This window comes from Gnatocerus cornutus, chromosome 7 (assembly GCF_029298725.1).
Source record: "Gnatocerus cornutus isolate USDA-ARS CGAHR chromosome 7, icGnaCorn1.1, whole genome shotgun sequence".
Taxonomy (NCBI): domain Eukaryota; kingdom Metazoa; phylum Arthropoda; class Insecta; order Coleoptera; family Tenebrionidae; genus Gnatocerus; species Gnatocerus cornutus.
Window position 1 is genome coordinate 15,251,381 of NC_142239.1, and position 14,643 is coordinate 15,266,023.

A 14,643-nucleotide genomic window follows, 5' to 3' on the forward strand; every position below is an offset into this window, starting at 1 on the left:
TTAGATGGCCAATGGTGCGCACGTTACCATTAGAGCCTCTATAGAATTGGCCATAGATATTCATGTGATATATTTGAATAGGTGCAACGTTTAGTGCGCATAAATGGGGCAAGCTGGCGTTACCCCATTAATTCTCTCGTGGACTCCAACTAAGTGCATGCTTGCATAAGTAATGTCTAAAGCACGTAAATTTGTCGGTTATGGACTCCTATGGTAGAGGAAACAACGCCGTTGGTGACAACACAATTCATAACTCACAGTGATTTAAATTAAAAAATTCGAAGCCATGAAAACGGTCTCGAGTTTCAAGAATCTACCAAAGTTTTGAGTACCTATCTCAATCATAAATTCAACGGTTTCAGTCACGGAAGATTGTTGACTCGTAGCTCGAAGTCTGCATCTACCTAATTAGTGCAGGAAGATAAATAAAAGGTTTTAAAATGAGAATTTCCTGAAGTCATAGGGTATTATTATATTACGAGTCTCTGAATTATGAAAATTGTAAACCTAGAAACTAGAAAGAGAGCAAAAATAAGGATTAAATAACCTCTTCAAAGACTTAATTAGACGTGGTATAGACACGTTCGCATGTTTTGATAACGCGTGTCCTTACCAAATGTGTTTCCTAAATATTTATACTTAAATATCAACAGAAAATGAAATATAGCGTGTTCGAGCTGCAGTGGCATTTATAGAAATGTGGACTTTATTTACACGCACGAGATAATGCGATCAATTTAACTACCCTCATGTTTCAGTGTTATTACCCTTATCTATTTTATATTTCTTGAATTACTGAATTATCACTCTTACGTGTACTAGGATCATCGTGATGATATCGTTCGTTATAATTTTATGTACCTAATCATCTTTTTTATGCGAAAAAGTAAAAATTGCTAATTCCACAAGAATCGAAAGAACAGAACCAGCAAAATAAAACGAAGCATCTGAAAAATTTCACGATTTTAAAAGACTATCTTTAACGATTTTCGCCAGCTAATATTTCTACCAAATTTCTTTCTACTCTGAAGATCTAAATTTCCAGATATTGTTTAAATTCGTGAATTCGTGATGTTTTCTTCCTTTTTAGAATAAAAAATTCCAGAAAATACGGGAGCTGTAAGATTCATACAATGCAAAGATCTAAAAGATCCAGTGAATTCACAAAACCAAAAGAATCCGGAGAATATTATATAAACTCTGAGGATGTATCTGCAGTTTTGGCAAGATTCTAAAATCTGTCTATAAGCTTGTTGAAAATTTAAATGAATTAAAATAACTGTCGATGTCGACGGCTTAATTAGCAAACATTTTCCCAAAGTTCCAACTTTAAATAATTCAAAATCCGCTGACCAAAGGCTCGTGCATTTCACTATGCTAATCATGACAGAATTGACTCTCGAAACTTTGCTAAATCCCAAAAGTTTGTTGCAAACGTAATGAAGGAACGCATAAAACGTTGTCTCTTTTAAACAACGTCTCAGAAATGTAAAATTTATCGATCACTGAAAGTTTTTAACTGAAAATTTGATGTCAAAACTTTGTAACGAAACGTTTATGAGTCGTTTATGAGTTAATGGAACCGGCTGTTGTAATTTATAATATTTAAACGGGAAAGTTTGTTCGCGGGGGAGATCTGTGTAACTTTATTGTTTTTAATCAATGTTTATTTAAATCTCCTCTTTAGACTTATCAGGAAATTTGCTTGAAAAAACAAAACCTCTCTTTCAGTAAATTATCCGAGTGGAAGAGATAACAAACACTGCTCAACTTGTAGATTTTCGACCCTCAAAATCCAGGCAGATTATTCGTGACCTAGTTCATTATCAATCGTCATAATTAAGGCAGATTTCTGATAAAAAATTATGGAGATTTTAAGTTTAGGATGATTGGTGACACTGCTGATAAGAGTGAACTCAATGTTGGGCTTTGTTTCAGTACCCGAGAAAGAACTTCTTCTGAGGCGACTTGACGCTGAAGAAGGACTCATGCGGGTACAATGTTTAGCGAATGGAGTATTTCCCAGGCCGGTTATGAGTCTGCATTCTCAAGAAAGGTAATTATAGTCAACGGCGTGAGAAGCAAAGGGCTAATAAACATCACACAACTTGTTCCGTAAATTAAAGTTTATAAGACACGATGAAACTATTCTAGTTTAAAAGAGCACGAATTTTTACTTCTTTAATCTGCTAAAATGAAGCACCTGTTCTTCGTCGCACCTGTGCCTTCCATTGCAACGTAAATCGCCGAAATTCCATATTTTCTCAGTGTTTTCCTTTCCAAGAAAAGAGAAATTCTTTTCATTTTTATGAAAGCCGGAGTCAGTGGTGTGTGAAAAGATAAGAGTGGCCCGTGGTCATCCCAAGTGCTGTATAGTGCTCGTCGTAATTTGGAAGAAAGGATGTAGAAATAGAATAACCTCTCAAGATCTACAACTTTTATATAACAGCCACACGGCTGCTGTGTTATGTGTTCCTCGACGGAACTTTACTTTTATTGCTTTTCTCCCTTAGAAAAATCTTTATTACGTGATGAATACCGCGATCTCTGTTCAAGCGATTTAAATAAAATTTGCTCCGAGGACGGATTTATTTAATTTGTTGCTGTTGCGGAAAATCGCTTTGGACAGGTTAATTGGGGCTCGAGTCTTTTTGCTTTTCACTAAATCATAACTCTCGCTTTTTACTACAGAATTTGCGTTCAACGATCAGAATACTTTCTCAAAAAATGATTGTCAACGACTGACTAATTCAACCAAAAATTTCTTCTTCGTAGCGCTCAAATTGTGTGTCAACAAATATTTCTATTATAAAAAATTATATTATGTAGTTTTTGAAAAAAAATTGTCAAATTTTGGTTTCTTCTACGTTACCAACAAAAGAAAAAAATTTTTTTTTGATCAAAGTTAGCTTTTGTTAAAATCAGAGCAATTTTTCGAATTTTTAAGAAACATGACTGAATTTTCATAAATTTATTATAAAGTACAATCAGTTTTTTTGCTGAACATCAAATTCTTTTTAATTCAAAAATAATAGCATACATTTAAAATAATAAAAAATCAAGTCCAAAAATAAATATTTAGTGATTCTCTTTTGCTTATATGAGAATTAAGATAAATTGGGATTTATTTTGATAATTTTTCCGTATAATAATAACAGTTATGGAATATTCAAGATACAAAAATATTAATATGTTCTTCATTATTTTTTAAAGTAAACACAGGCAAAATGAGGTTCCCAATGTTTATATTGATTCCGAATTTGGAAGTTAAAATAGACTTCGTAAGTTTCATGCTTTAAATTTGTTGCCAAAGAATTTTTATTGCTTTATACTTTATTAAATTCATCACAAATAAAACAGAATGTATCAATATCTTATTTACACTATCTTGACGCCATTTTCTAATTCAGTTATACCCAAAAACGGTTTTTACAACAATGACAAGTAAACACTCACTACTCTGTAATATGCAATTTGCTACCGTTTTAATTAAAAGCAAAGTTTAGATGCTAAAATTGAAAATTTTAGTGTTTTTCGATGTCTAGCATCAGAGTCGATGCATTAGAACAGAAACCCAAAAAAAAAATTTGTCGACCTGTGTAATTTAGAGTTTTGCCCTTTCTTCATGTCAATCGGATTTAAACGCAAAAAATAATTAATTCGTGGCCCCCATGTTCTTTATCAATTTAGTTTATTCAACAAAAAACGCATTCAAATAACCAACTCGATCGTAGCCTTTCATTTATTGGCTAGATGCCTAAAATAGTTGTTTATTGGATAAATTTCTAAGCCAATTAATATGTCATGCACAAAAAAGAATCATTGGATTGGAAAACGCACAAACAAAAGAAATAGAGTTCTAAGTTTACTGCGCAACTTTTCATTTGGATTTTGTTTATTGGATGAACAAGAAAAAAAAACAAATTACAATTACAAAATTCCATTAATCCCTCCTTGCAATTATAAAAAACTTCCGCAAAACTGTAATCCATAACCTCTCTCTGCTCTTTGGATATTAAGAATCCCATTCTATCTCATTTTTCCATCATCTTCATTCTATTTATTAGTCTATTATCTTAGTGCAGTTTTCCTGTAGTTCCAGCCCCATCAATTAAAACCGCCTCGCAGCCACACTTACAAGAAACAGTCTTTGCACTTATTACTGCTTTAACGTATCTCTGTAATAAACTTTGAAGCATTCTTATTTTATCTATGATGTGTCTATTACTTACGTGTAACTAAAAGCTTCGTTGCACGGCATTTCAACACTAAATAAAGTTCATTTCTACGTCACGTGAGTTGTGGCAGAGTTATGGCGGAAGGTATTCCATCCTCTATCCTCGCCTCTATTTTCCGCAATTAACTAGTGGTACGTGTTCTGTTTACTGCACTCACTGCATAAATCTGTCGGCTGCTAGAAACCCTTTCGGGCGATTTAGAGCTCAGATTTTATCTGAGGACGGCTATTACGTGAACTAGACGAATTGCAATTAAAAATTATCAAATTTCAGAGAGATCGAAGGAACTGAAATGTCGGCAAGACTGAGAGGGCAGTTGTACGAAGTATCAGCAACTGTTACAATGCTAGCACTGGAAGGCCCCGAGGAATTCTCCTGTGAGCTTCGGATCCCCCAAGCGAACTACACTGTTCGGAGAGAGACCGTTTTCTATCCGGGTAAGTCCTGGCCTGTCTTCCGTCTTGTTACACTCCGGTTCGATTTACGAGAATTACATGACTTTTAAAGTTTTATTTTTCTCTTGGAATTCGATCTCTATCGGGTTTTATGTTTGCTCCTACAAATAATGATGTTGGAAGGTATCTCAGGCCTGGTATTTACCAAACAAATAAGAACAGTGATTTGTACAACAAATCTTTTTTATGGGGAGCCCTTTCCGAATATTTTGCATGCTTTGCTGCTGCCCTGAACTTTCTCGCCAAATGAACAAATTCTCAAATTTTAAAACTAAAATCCATAAAATTCATATTTCCAAATTTGAACCAATTCCCCGGCGCATCCACCATTTTTTTAGTTTGAAATTTTCCTGGCATTTTAAAAGCCGTGTTAATTGAAAACTAAACGTAAAATCTGCTGCAATTCTCAGTGAATGATACGGACGATGAGTCAATTTTTCCCGTCATCTCCAAGAATTCTTGGAAATATCCATGACTCTCCGTAATGGTGTATAAGTGTCTCAAAGGAAATTAAAGACATCTTAAGATTCTACACGGCAATAAATCTTAGACGTGAATGAGTTTAGGGAGCCGTTAAAATCAATAATAAATGATAATGGAAGAAAAAATACTTCCTCGATTTTGTGTTTCCGACATTCGTATTCTGAAATTCCAAAATCGGACTGTGAGTATAATCGCCATTGTCTCTTAAAGGACTACACAGATAACTCTATGAATAATAGAATAACCAGTTCGATTTTATCACTGTCACGGTTTTATATGCATTAGCGTTATTTCCCAGTCACTTCGTATTTTAAAATGAAAATCTTTACAATCTAACGAAGAATCATAATGCACTTTTGTTCGAGAAATTTAAAGCTGCGAACAAAAGGAAATGTAATGGAGTATTGATTTAACTGGAACTGTAATATGACGTTTCTTTTAGCAGGAAAAAAATAACGAACGTGTAAAGCAACACTCGCTGATTCCAGCTTCCAATTTAAATGCACTAAAAGTTTGTATTTGTCACCATAAAGTATGCATCTGCGTCCCAACAGAATATAATCAAATGCGTTCCGAAAACGTGAGTGGGCTCACCGACATAACACACAGACCTCTATAATAAAGTAATAAACCCTACATAATGAATGCCAGTGGACCACCGTTATTAACTTAATGTGACAGAACACAAGCCACTCTCTAGTGTATATTGGACCAGCGTGGACATGTAAATTGCCAGAGGGGCAAAACAACGGGCGTTATGTTTACGTTGTCATATTCAGTTACTTAAAACTAACTAGGTCCTAGCTATTTAAGGGCCAATTAGTCAGTTAAATAGTACAATCTGAGAGCTAATCCCGTTCATTTGGTGATAACTTTCGGTGTAATTAGGAGCTTCGAGGTCGGAGCAAAGCTTGCATAATATAACGAAAAATAAAAAAAATGTCACATTTTTACAACTTTGAATGCTTCTAAGAATCACTACGTTTACTGCGCGCTTGTTAACTATAAGAAATTACTTTTACCACCACAACAATAAGATGCGATGGCTATTTTAGATTTTGCTTAATAAGTGTACCAAATGTTAAAATTCCAGAACAAAACAGACAAATTTTGGTAAGGTTTGTTTTGAAGACAAACTGAGATTTTTCCAAATTTTTCACCAAAAACTGTTATCTTGGTAGTTTTAACACCAAAGCAATAAAATTTTAAAAAGCTACTAATTTTGACACTAGAGCAGTCATTTCTAAAATAGAATTAGTACAAGGTGTTTATAAATGTTTCTAGCATCAAGGGTGGCTCTGGAATTCCTGTCGTGCACTACTTTGCCGCTTTGTTTTCATAGTGATTACAACTATCTTGAAAATTATTTATAATGTCAATTATGTCAACGATGTTTCTGTTACGGTTTTGTGTCAAAATTTTTGATTTTCAGGTTTAAAACCACATCTAAAACAGTTTTCTTCTCAAAACTTACTTTGCTCTATGTTTGAGGTTAACTACAAATGTCAGTTAAAAAATCTAAACTCACATTTCTAATAAGCGGCAAATTTCGTTGACATTTTTAGCCACCCTTGATGCTAGAAACATTTATAAACACCTTGTACATCAATATAAATAAATTTTAAGTGAAAGTAAATCTAACACATTTTTTGTATTTATTTTAAATTAAACAATCTGATGATTACTATGGTGCGAAAATAACTAAAACCCGAAGCGCACTATTTTCGAGAAATAATGAATCATACATGTAAAAAGTTTAAATGTATTTTTGAAAGCATTAGCTCAAAAATGTAGCTTGAAACACCTACTTAAGGACTCACCTGATATTTCGAGCTCGGCTAGCAACGAATTGTCCGCAAAAACTGTGTTTTAAGTACTTGAGTAGAATAGAACGTAAAAAAAAAAATTCAGATTTGAAATTAGAAAGCAGTTCCACTTTGAAAATATTTTTTTACTATTTCAATACAGATCTTTTTCAAAATTTTAGAAAAATTTGGAATATAAAAAAGACTAAACTTTATAACAATAAAATAAACTAATGGAACTGTAATAAAGTAGAAAACAAGTTAAATCATTTAGACGGTTTTAGAGTCTCCCGTTTAAAGTTGCAAAGTACAATTAAATTGACAAAAAATAAACTAGTTTTTCTAACTACGAAAATAAGCCCTATGTAACAAATTTTTATTTTCCAGACAGACAAAATATGATGTATAATTAAACGAACTTTAAATGCACAACAAGTGAAATAATTTAGAAATGTTTACACATTCAGTGTAGTTATATGTAGCAAAATAGAATGAAATAGCTTAAAAACTTGAAAATAAGTGTTTAAATAAAAAAGTAGCAATTTTGTTTTAATGATGATTACCCAATTCCCTAGTACATAAATATTTTCTAATACAAATAGCCCCCATATATCCTCGCCAGAAATCAGAGCTGCACAAACCCTCCAAACCAACAGAACGTGTTTTTGTGTTACTTTTTAACACCCGCACCAAGCACTTCCATCCCTGGGGAAGTGACTCGCCTAGTCCAAGATGATTAATGCTAGGGTTAAATTAAGCTGTGACCTATTATGGCCATTATTACCGGTATTAAAACCGACATTTCATCATAAAACTCCTCTTCTAAATATATTAAACGATGTGTATCTTGTCATAGCGAACAAAAGTGTTCTTGATAAAATTTAATCATTTGCTGTAATGGATAGTGGAGCTAAAACTGATTAATGATTTCATTAAATTCTTTCGGGGACGAGTTTTGTAAAAATTCGAGAAGTCTTCGTTGGTTTTTGTCGGTCTAATCAAATTTCGGATAATTTCATTTAGCTTTTTAAAATGGAACGCCGGTTCTATGTGGTCAAGCCTCTAATTCCGTTTTTGTTACTTTGGATCTAGATTGGATTACCACTTGGATAAATTGATTTTTGCAATCAGGGTTTGTTTAGTTTTTAGATAAAATCGCTAATTACTCCAGTCACTAAAACCAACGTCTGAATTGAAATTTGTTAGGATAATGCACTCTAGTTGACAGGTTTTTTTAGACTAGTATTATAAAAATTGATATTGCGTGACGCCATCATGAAATAATTCAATACAAAACCTTTCTATGTAATTTCGTCCAAACAACTCAAAATTATTAATTAAAAAAATTGTAGCGAGGAAAATAAGCAGTTTCTTTATTTCACCTCTATTAACATAATCGATATTTGCGACATTGTGAAACAAACCATAAAGATTTTAAAGCCTGTTGAATCTATTAAAGATGGCTTTACATTTTATTATCTTTCGTGCAAGTAAATTCTCCGTTCTTTATTTCAGGAGGCACGAATCTTCATGGTACCATGGTATAAATTTAACAAAAATATTCAGAATTGACATTTTTCTACTCCAACTCTATTTACGTAGTTCTACAGTTCTCAACATCCACATCAACTAGAGTAGAATATTGATGAAACACTTACAACATCAATACATCTGCATGTCACTTTTATTTATAGTTCAAACCGGTTAACAGCATTTTCAACACCTCAGATTGAATCTCGGCCAATTTTAATCCCACTTTTCCCTTAAACTAAGTCCACAATTTCCGACACAAAGTGCAAGCAATTTAATAAACCCAGACCATTGTTTGCTCGAATAATTGCGGGATAACTGAAAAAAAAAGTCATTTGAAGAATAATAGCCCAGGTAGAGCTAGGGTTTCGTCGGCTTTAAAACGAAAACAAAAGGAACGCTCCCTTGCTCCCAGTTTTTTTTTTCTTAAAGTTAATTAAGTTGTTTGATGAAACTGAATATTTTCAGAGACAACGCCGGAAACAAAAATGTTATTTTTGATTAAATTATAGAAGGTGGTGGTCATTTTAATTAGATTTTGTACGAAAAAGGGTTGTGTCTTAATTAATTACTTAGTAGAGTTTAAGTAATTTCGTATGAGTGCAAGATGCGTGTTTTCGTGTCGTTCAGGGTCTAATTGTAATGATAATAAATTCGCTTTTAGTTGGTCATACAGCTTTATACGCAATAAACGCGATTTATAGAACATTAAATTATACGTAATTAATTGGAACAGGAACAATAATAATAAACCACTTTTTGAAATCTGTCAGTAATTGATTTAATTAATGCTAATTGTAAAAGTTTGTCATGACAATGTGGACAAGTTTTGTTGTCATTTTTCCCAACAAATTCGCTTGCAAAATTAAAAAAAATTAAAAACATTTTACGGTTCGTTTTACTTCTGCTCCATAATTTTGTAATTTGGTACAAAAATAGAAAACTCGCTCAGTTTTATCATAATCTAATTTTGGATATTAAATTCATAAAAACTATAAATTTGGACGTCATTTACACAGTAGGTAAGTGTACTTCTCATTTCGACTTTGAAATTTAAAATCAGTTGGCAGCTCTGCTTGTCACGCTTCCGAAACTCAGGCCTACCATCTCCTGTTTTCGTACAATAAAATTATACCCCAAAATCATTTCCCGCTTTCAATGTTTTTGTTAAAAAGTATCCCCGTTGTTCTATGACAACCGAAAAGCTTTGCATACTTGACAATGTTATCTTTAGGATCGTATTTCTCCGGAAAATCTAATAAAACCGTTTTCCTTGTTTTATTTAATCCAAGTAAAAATAATAAAAACATAATTTCCTTAGTTTTTCTACATTTTAACACCACCCACGTCATTTGATCCGGGAAAGGTCACGATGTCTCTTCAGATCAATACGTCAAAACCAAAATCTAGATAAAATTGAATACAAAAAATTGAGTACGTGTTGAAAGTGAACGATAAGATAAAGTTCTAAGTACTTTGTAATCGATTTTTCTAAACTATTGTGTACAAAACCATGACGTCTGAACGAAGACACAGCAAAACAGGTACGTGGAAAACTGAAGTACGCACTTCCTCCTTCAACAGTTCTTTTATGAAGGCCTCCGAGAGAAAGATGTCAACCAACTGGTCAGCGATCTTAAGACCATCATCGAAAGTCTATCAATTGTGGTGACCCGCATTGAAAAACGATTGGCGCCTGTAGAAGAAACCGACAAACAGTTTAAACGACAAGGCTCTCTTCCCAGGAAATGGTCACAGAATGTTACGAGCAATACGACGAAAGTTGCAGTGAGAAGAACAGCAAGTGCTGTACAACATTCGGAAACGGTTAAATCTAAAGATGTTGAAGATACGATTGAACCGCATCGACCGAGCATTAAAGATATGAAGTTGAAGTTTGAGCTTGTTGATCAAAGTGTAGGGAGGATTAGTAGACAAGATAGTTTTATGGGGGATGGAAGGCAAACTCCTATGGAAGAAATATCTGTGGATGTACGTAGTCTTAAGCAGAGGTTTGAGGAAAATAAGAATGAAGAGAAAGAGAAGGTTAAAGAAGAACCTATTAGGAGAAAAAGTGGCGACAAAGAAGAAGAAAAAGTCAAGAAAGTGCTTAGGTACTTTCAATCAAATTCGTAATTGTAAGATTAAATTTAATCTGTAATCAAAACGTGATAAGAAATTCTTGTGTAATTCAAAACTTGTTATAGATAAAATGGAACTATTTTATGGCAGTTTAATTAACAAAACAACACTCTTTACTTATCCAATTCCCTTATCATTTTTAAGGTACCACTATCTAAAGATATAATTGTTTTCAGGTAACAAAGCCCCTTCAATATTATTAGACCGGTGGCTGGCTTTTTCTCCCTGCATATTTTGTATATGCCTAAGTTTACGTCGACAGTTTATAGGTAAGTTATCTCAGCAAAAAATCATTTCAAAATTCGACCTATTTTATATTTTTATCGTTTCTTTAGAGCCTTAATTTTATTCAGAATTTCTACTTCCTCCTCTATTTACTTCAAAACTCTTTAGATTTCTAAATTAATTGAAGACTCATTTAATGTATTGAGATTTTTTAAATCCTTCAATTTGTAGGTACAATTTGAGATTTTTACTATCCTTGCACTTAAAAATAGAGAAAAAATTTGCTTTGAATATGCACTGTAAAGTTTATCTCTGAATTTTGACACATTTCGAGAGCTTTTCACTTTAAATGTTTTTAGTACTAATTTTCTCGCTTAAAACGGACTTCTTTTCCAGGATTTTGCTGAGACGCCCTGGAGCCGCCTCCTCACCATCGAAGATTAGTGTAAACCAACAAACTCAGTTACTTGTGCTCTGTTCTTGAACTCTTAAAGACAGTGAATACAAAGTGATAGAACAAAATAGTGCTTCAAAGACTTCGCTTCAAAATGTTTCTGAAATACATTTTCACTGTCCCTAGTGAATCGTATTTCAAACTTTAGTGTATAAAGTAATTGTGATAACATTAAGTACGACTATTTCTTGATGGGCATTGTAAATACGTAGCTTTAAAAAAATAAAACTTCAATTTACAATAGCGCGAGTTTTATTAAACTTCTTTAAGGTGCAGGGTTGAGAAATTAAAAGAAAACACCAGTGCAGAGTAAATTTACATATTATTAATGCAGTTTAAAGTTGTTAGCTGAAGTCGCCTAATTTACCTGAACTTTTTGTCATTATAAAAACTGTTTTCATTTTGTCTGAACTTGGAACGCCCGTGCTAAATGAAATTTCAGGTTTCATATTTAATTTTTAAGTGAACAATAGTTATCGGTGTTATAAATGGAAACAGAATTCAACCATTAGGATTATAATAAATTCAGTTTGAATAAACCGAAACTGTTTTAATTAAACAAGGTCAAATAACATTTAAAATAAAACTAGTAAATGTAAGCTGAAATTTTGTTATTTTTGGAGTGAAACATTGCCAGAAGTTATTGGCACTAAAATGGTTATAGGTAATTATAAAATCAAATCTCGTTATATTAAAAACGTGAAAATATGTTATATCGGTTTAGTGGAAACACATAAATAATTGAAATTGACAGATATTCACTTTACTCCAGTATAAGGCAATTACAATTTTATAAATGCACAAGCTCTGTTTAAACACTTAAAAAATATAATTTTACGTACTGTAAAAGCTCTGTTTGTACATAATCAGAAATATAAACATTTTATATAAATACATCAATATCAAAAAGTTAGTACATAAATATTTCGTCTGAATAAATTAATAGTCTCCACGCCAAGCCAAGAGAGAATCTATGAGAAAGAGAGCTCCTCCAATGATGGCCAAAGACGCCTTAGCCAGACCATAGTCTCTATATTCACCTCTTGCATGTTGGAAGTATTCAATATTCAAAGCACCTGCTGCAACGAAGGTTGCGCAACCAACCAGACAAAAGAAGATATCTATCCTTTTATTAATCGGTGTCGACATCAAGTGACCTAAAAAAACCCAATAGAGCGCTTCATGGATGGAATTTAACATCTTACCTGCGAACCCTCCAACAAGAATGATGACGTAACCACCGAAAGCAGCTGCTGAGAGCGTGTTAGTGGTGAAATCATTGAGGATTTCGCTTTTAGAATGGAGGCCTATGCAGACGACGGCGATGGCCTGGAACGAGAGAAATTAACAATGTTGTAACATGTGGAGTGTTCGAGTTCAATGTCAAGCAACAATACCAAAAATAGAAACAAGGCTGCGACACCTATTTATAAATAATTCATTTTTATAATCGCAATGATGAGTTGCTGAACGAGGTCGAAAGCTCAGATTTCAAAGTTCGTGAGTCACTGAAAACATGTGATTTTTTTATCAACACTAATCTTCGGGCACCACCTCCAATTTCTCATTTCTTTAAAAAAATAAATGACGTAATATTCCGTAAAAGTCAGAATCGTGACTTCATAATGGATTAATGACATAATTATGATGTCTTGGATGTAAACATAACAAAGGTGCGAGCTGAAATAAAATTCCGAAAATAGGTAGGTTTGAAAAATTAACGATGATGTCATCGTGTTGTCACGGTCTATAAAAACGGAAAGTATTACAATGTCTGCTTGGGACAAAAGCACAATAAACCTGAATTGTGTTCATTATTATACTGCGGTGAAAGTTGCTTTGTGTGGCGCCGAAAAAATGCAACTAATGGGTTCAGTGTTACTAAAAATTTCGTTTACATACATTCATTACAAGCCGTGAACTGCAGCTGAAAATGGTTCGGTTTTGTTCCATTTAAAATTTTAAGGCAATTCATAATGAGAGATTCAAGTTAAAAATAGACCCTTCTCCTTTAAAACTGCTCAATTTTTACATCAAAGGCTAAATCTTGCATTCAATCACAATAATAAAAAGCGAAGGAATTTTTCAGTTGTATTGAGAAACTTGGAAAAAAAATGTAGAAAAACTGCCACTCTTCAATTAGATAAAAACGTTTGGAGTAGACATAAAAAGTATACATTTTTCAAAATCGAATCCTCATGAAACAAATTAAAAATAGATTTTAATCCTTGCAAATTGTCAAGTTTATTGATACGGAAAAATAATAAATATTTACTAGTATTAACCGTGAATTTTAAAAATAGGATATCGATCAAAAAACTTCCCGTGAACGTGCCGACCGTTTTTCGCATTTTACTTCTGAACCATCACTTAAATCAAAAAATATCAACAAACCAAAAACATTCTTCATAAAATTCTGCGTAAGATGGTATCTGAACCATCTTCGTAGTCCCAACATAATTTGCACAATGACCTTTTTTTTAATCAAAAATGAAGTAAACGATAAAATCACGACTATCAAAAATGAACTTGAAAACTCAAAATTGAGAAACCACAGATTTTTTCTGGAAAAAGTAACATGTGATTATGATATCTGAGCGTCCCAGAACCTGCGCAGTTTCCAACAACAATCATCATTATTTAAAAACTTCTGTTGTGATTAGCTTGGAATTTAAAGTTTTGAGCTTTAACCTGATTCTTGTTTGTATTTTTGTGTTTTTGTCGAACGACCCCAGATAACAAAGAAATAAACAAGATAAACATTTAAGTATATCAAAAAATAAAAGACAATTTATTCGCGACTTAATGGAACAACCCCCATTAAAATGCTTCTACTAATAATAAACTATTTACCTGTAGACCTCTAATTGAATAAATACATTACTACGATATTATTACAACCACAACAAGTCTTGTGTTGAATAATTAATTTATCATTCCACACAGTGTCACAATTATAAATAGAACTCCTTACTTTTGTTTTTACTTACCAATTCCAAAAATTTGATGAGAGAATGTCTGCTGATGATGACAGCCATTTTTCGATAGTTTTAGTATAATATTTTTAAAAGGGCGTTTCCAGAGTTTATTGATCGCACAAACTGGCTCACTCAGTCCACTCACGAACGCATTTGAAGACACACTGAGTCTGACTCATTGACAAAAGTGAACCAATGCCCACAACCTTGTGTTGTTTAACCTACACAACGTGCGATTGGGTTGTTAGGATGGACCATGACATACTACACTGATATCACCGGTTGAAATAGAAGATTATCTTCGGATTTGTGGAAATTAAATGATTTGGTAAC

The 14,643-nt window shown here is 33.0% G+C and overlaps 2 protein-coding genes across 3 annotated transcripts in view; one reads left to right on the plus strand and one right to left on the minus strand.

Annotated features, from left to right (window-relative positions):
- LOC148171489 (uncharacterized) overlaps positions 1–14,643 on the plus strand; it is a 45,635-nt gene that overhangs the window by 18,618 nt on the left and 12,374 nt on the right. The window contains exons 4-7 of one of the 2 annotated variants that reach the window (XM_088040415.1): positions 1,939–2,056; positions 4,512–4,675; positions 10,830–10,922; positions 11,275–11,575. In XM_088040415.1, coding sequence (XP_087896541.1) covers positions 1,939–2,056; positions 4,512–4,675; positions 10,830–10,922; positions 11,275–11,285 — 386 coding nt within the window. In that variant the 3' untranslated portion in view covers positions 11,286–11,575. Of the gene's footprint in view, positions 1–1,938; positions 2,057–4,511; positions 4,676–10,829; positions 10,923–11,274; positions 11,576–14,643 lie in introns of those variants that run through there. The other variant, XM_088040416.1, reaches the window with a different exon arrangement.
- LOC148171490 (uncharacterized) lies at positions 12,080–14,592 on the minus strand. Its single transcript, XM_088040417.1, has 3 exons — positions 14,323–14,592; positions 12,538–12,661; positions 12,080–12,489 (listed from the first exon to the last, which is right to left on the minus strand). The coding sequence occupies exons 1-3, from the start codon at positions 14,368–14,370 to the stop codon at positions 12,272–12,274; spliced, it is 390 nt and encodes a 129-aa protein (XP_087896543.1). The 5' UTR covers positions 14,371–14,592; the 3' UTR covers positions 12,080–12,271.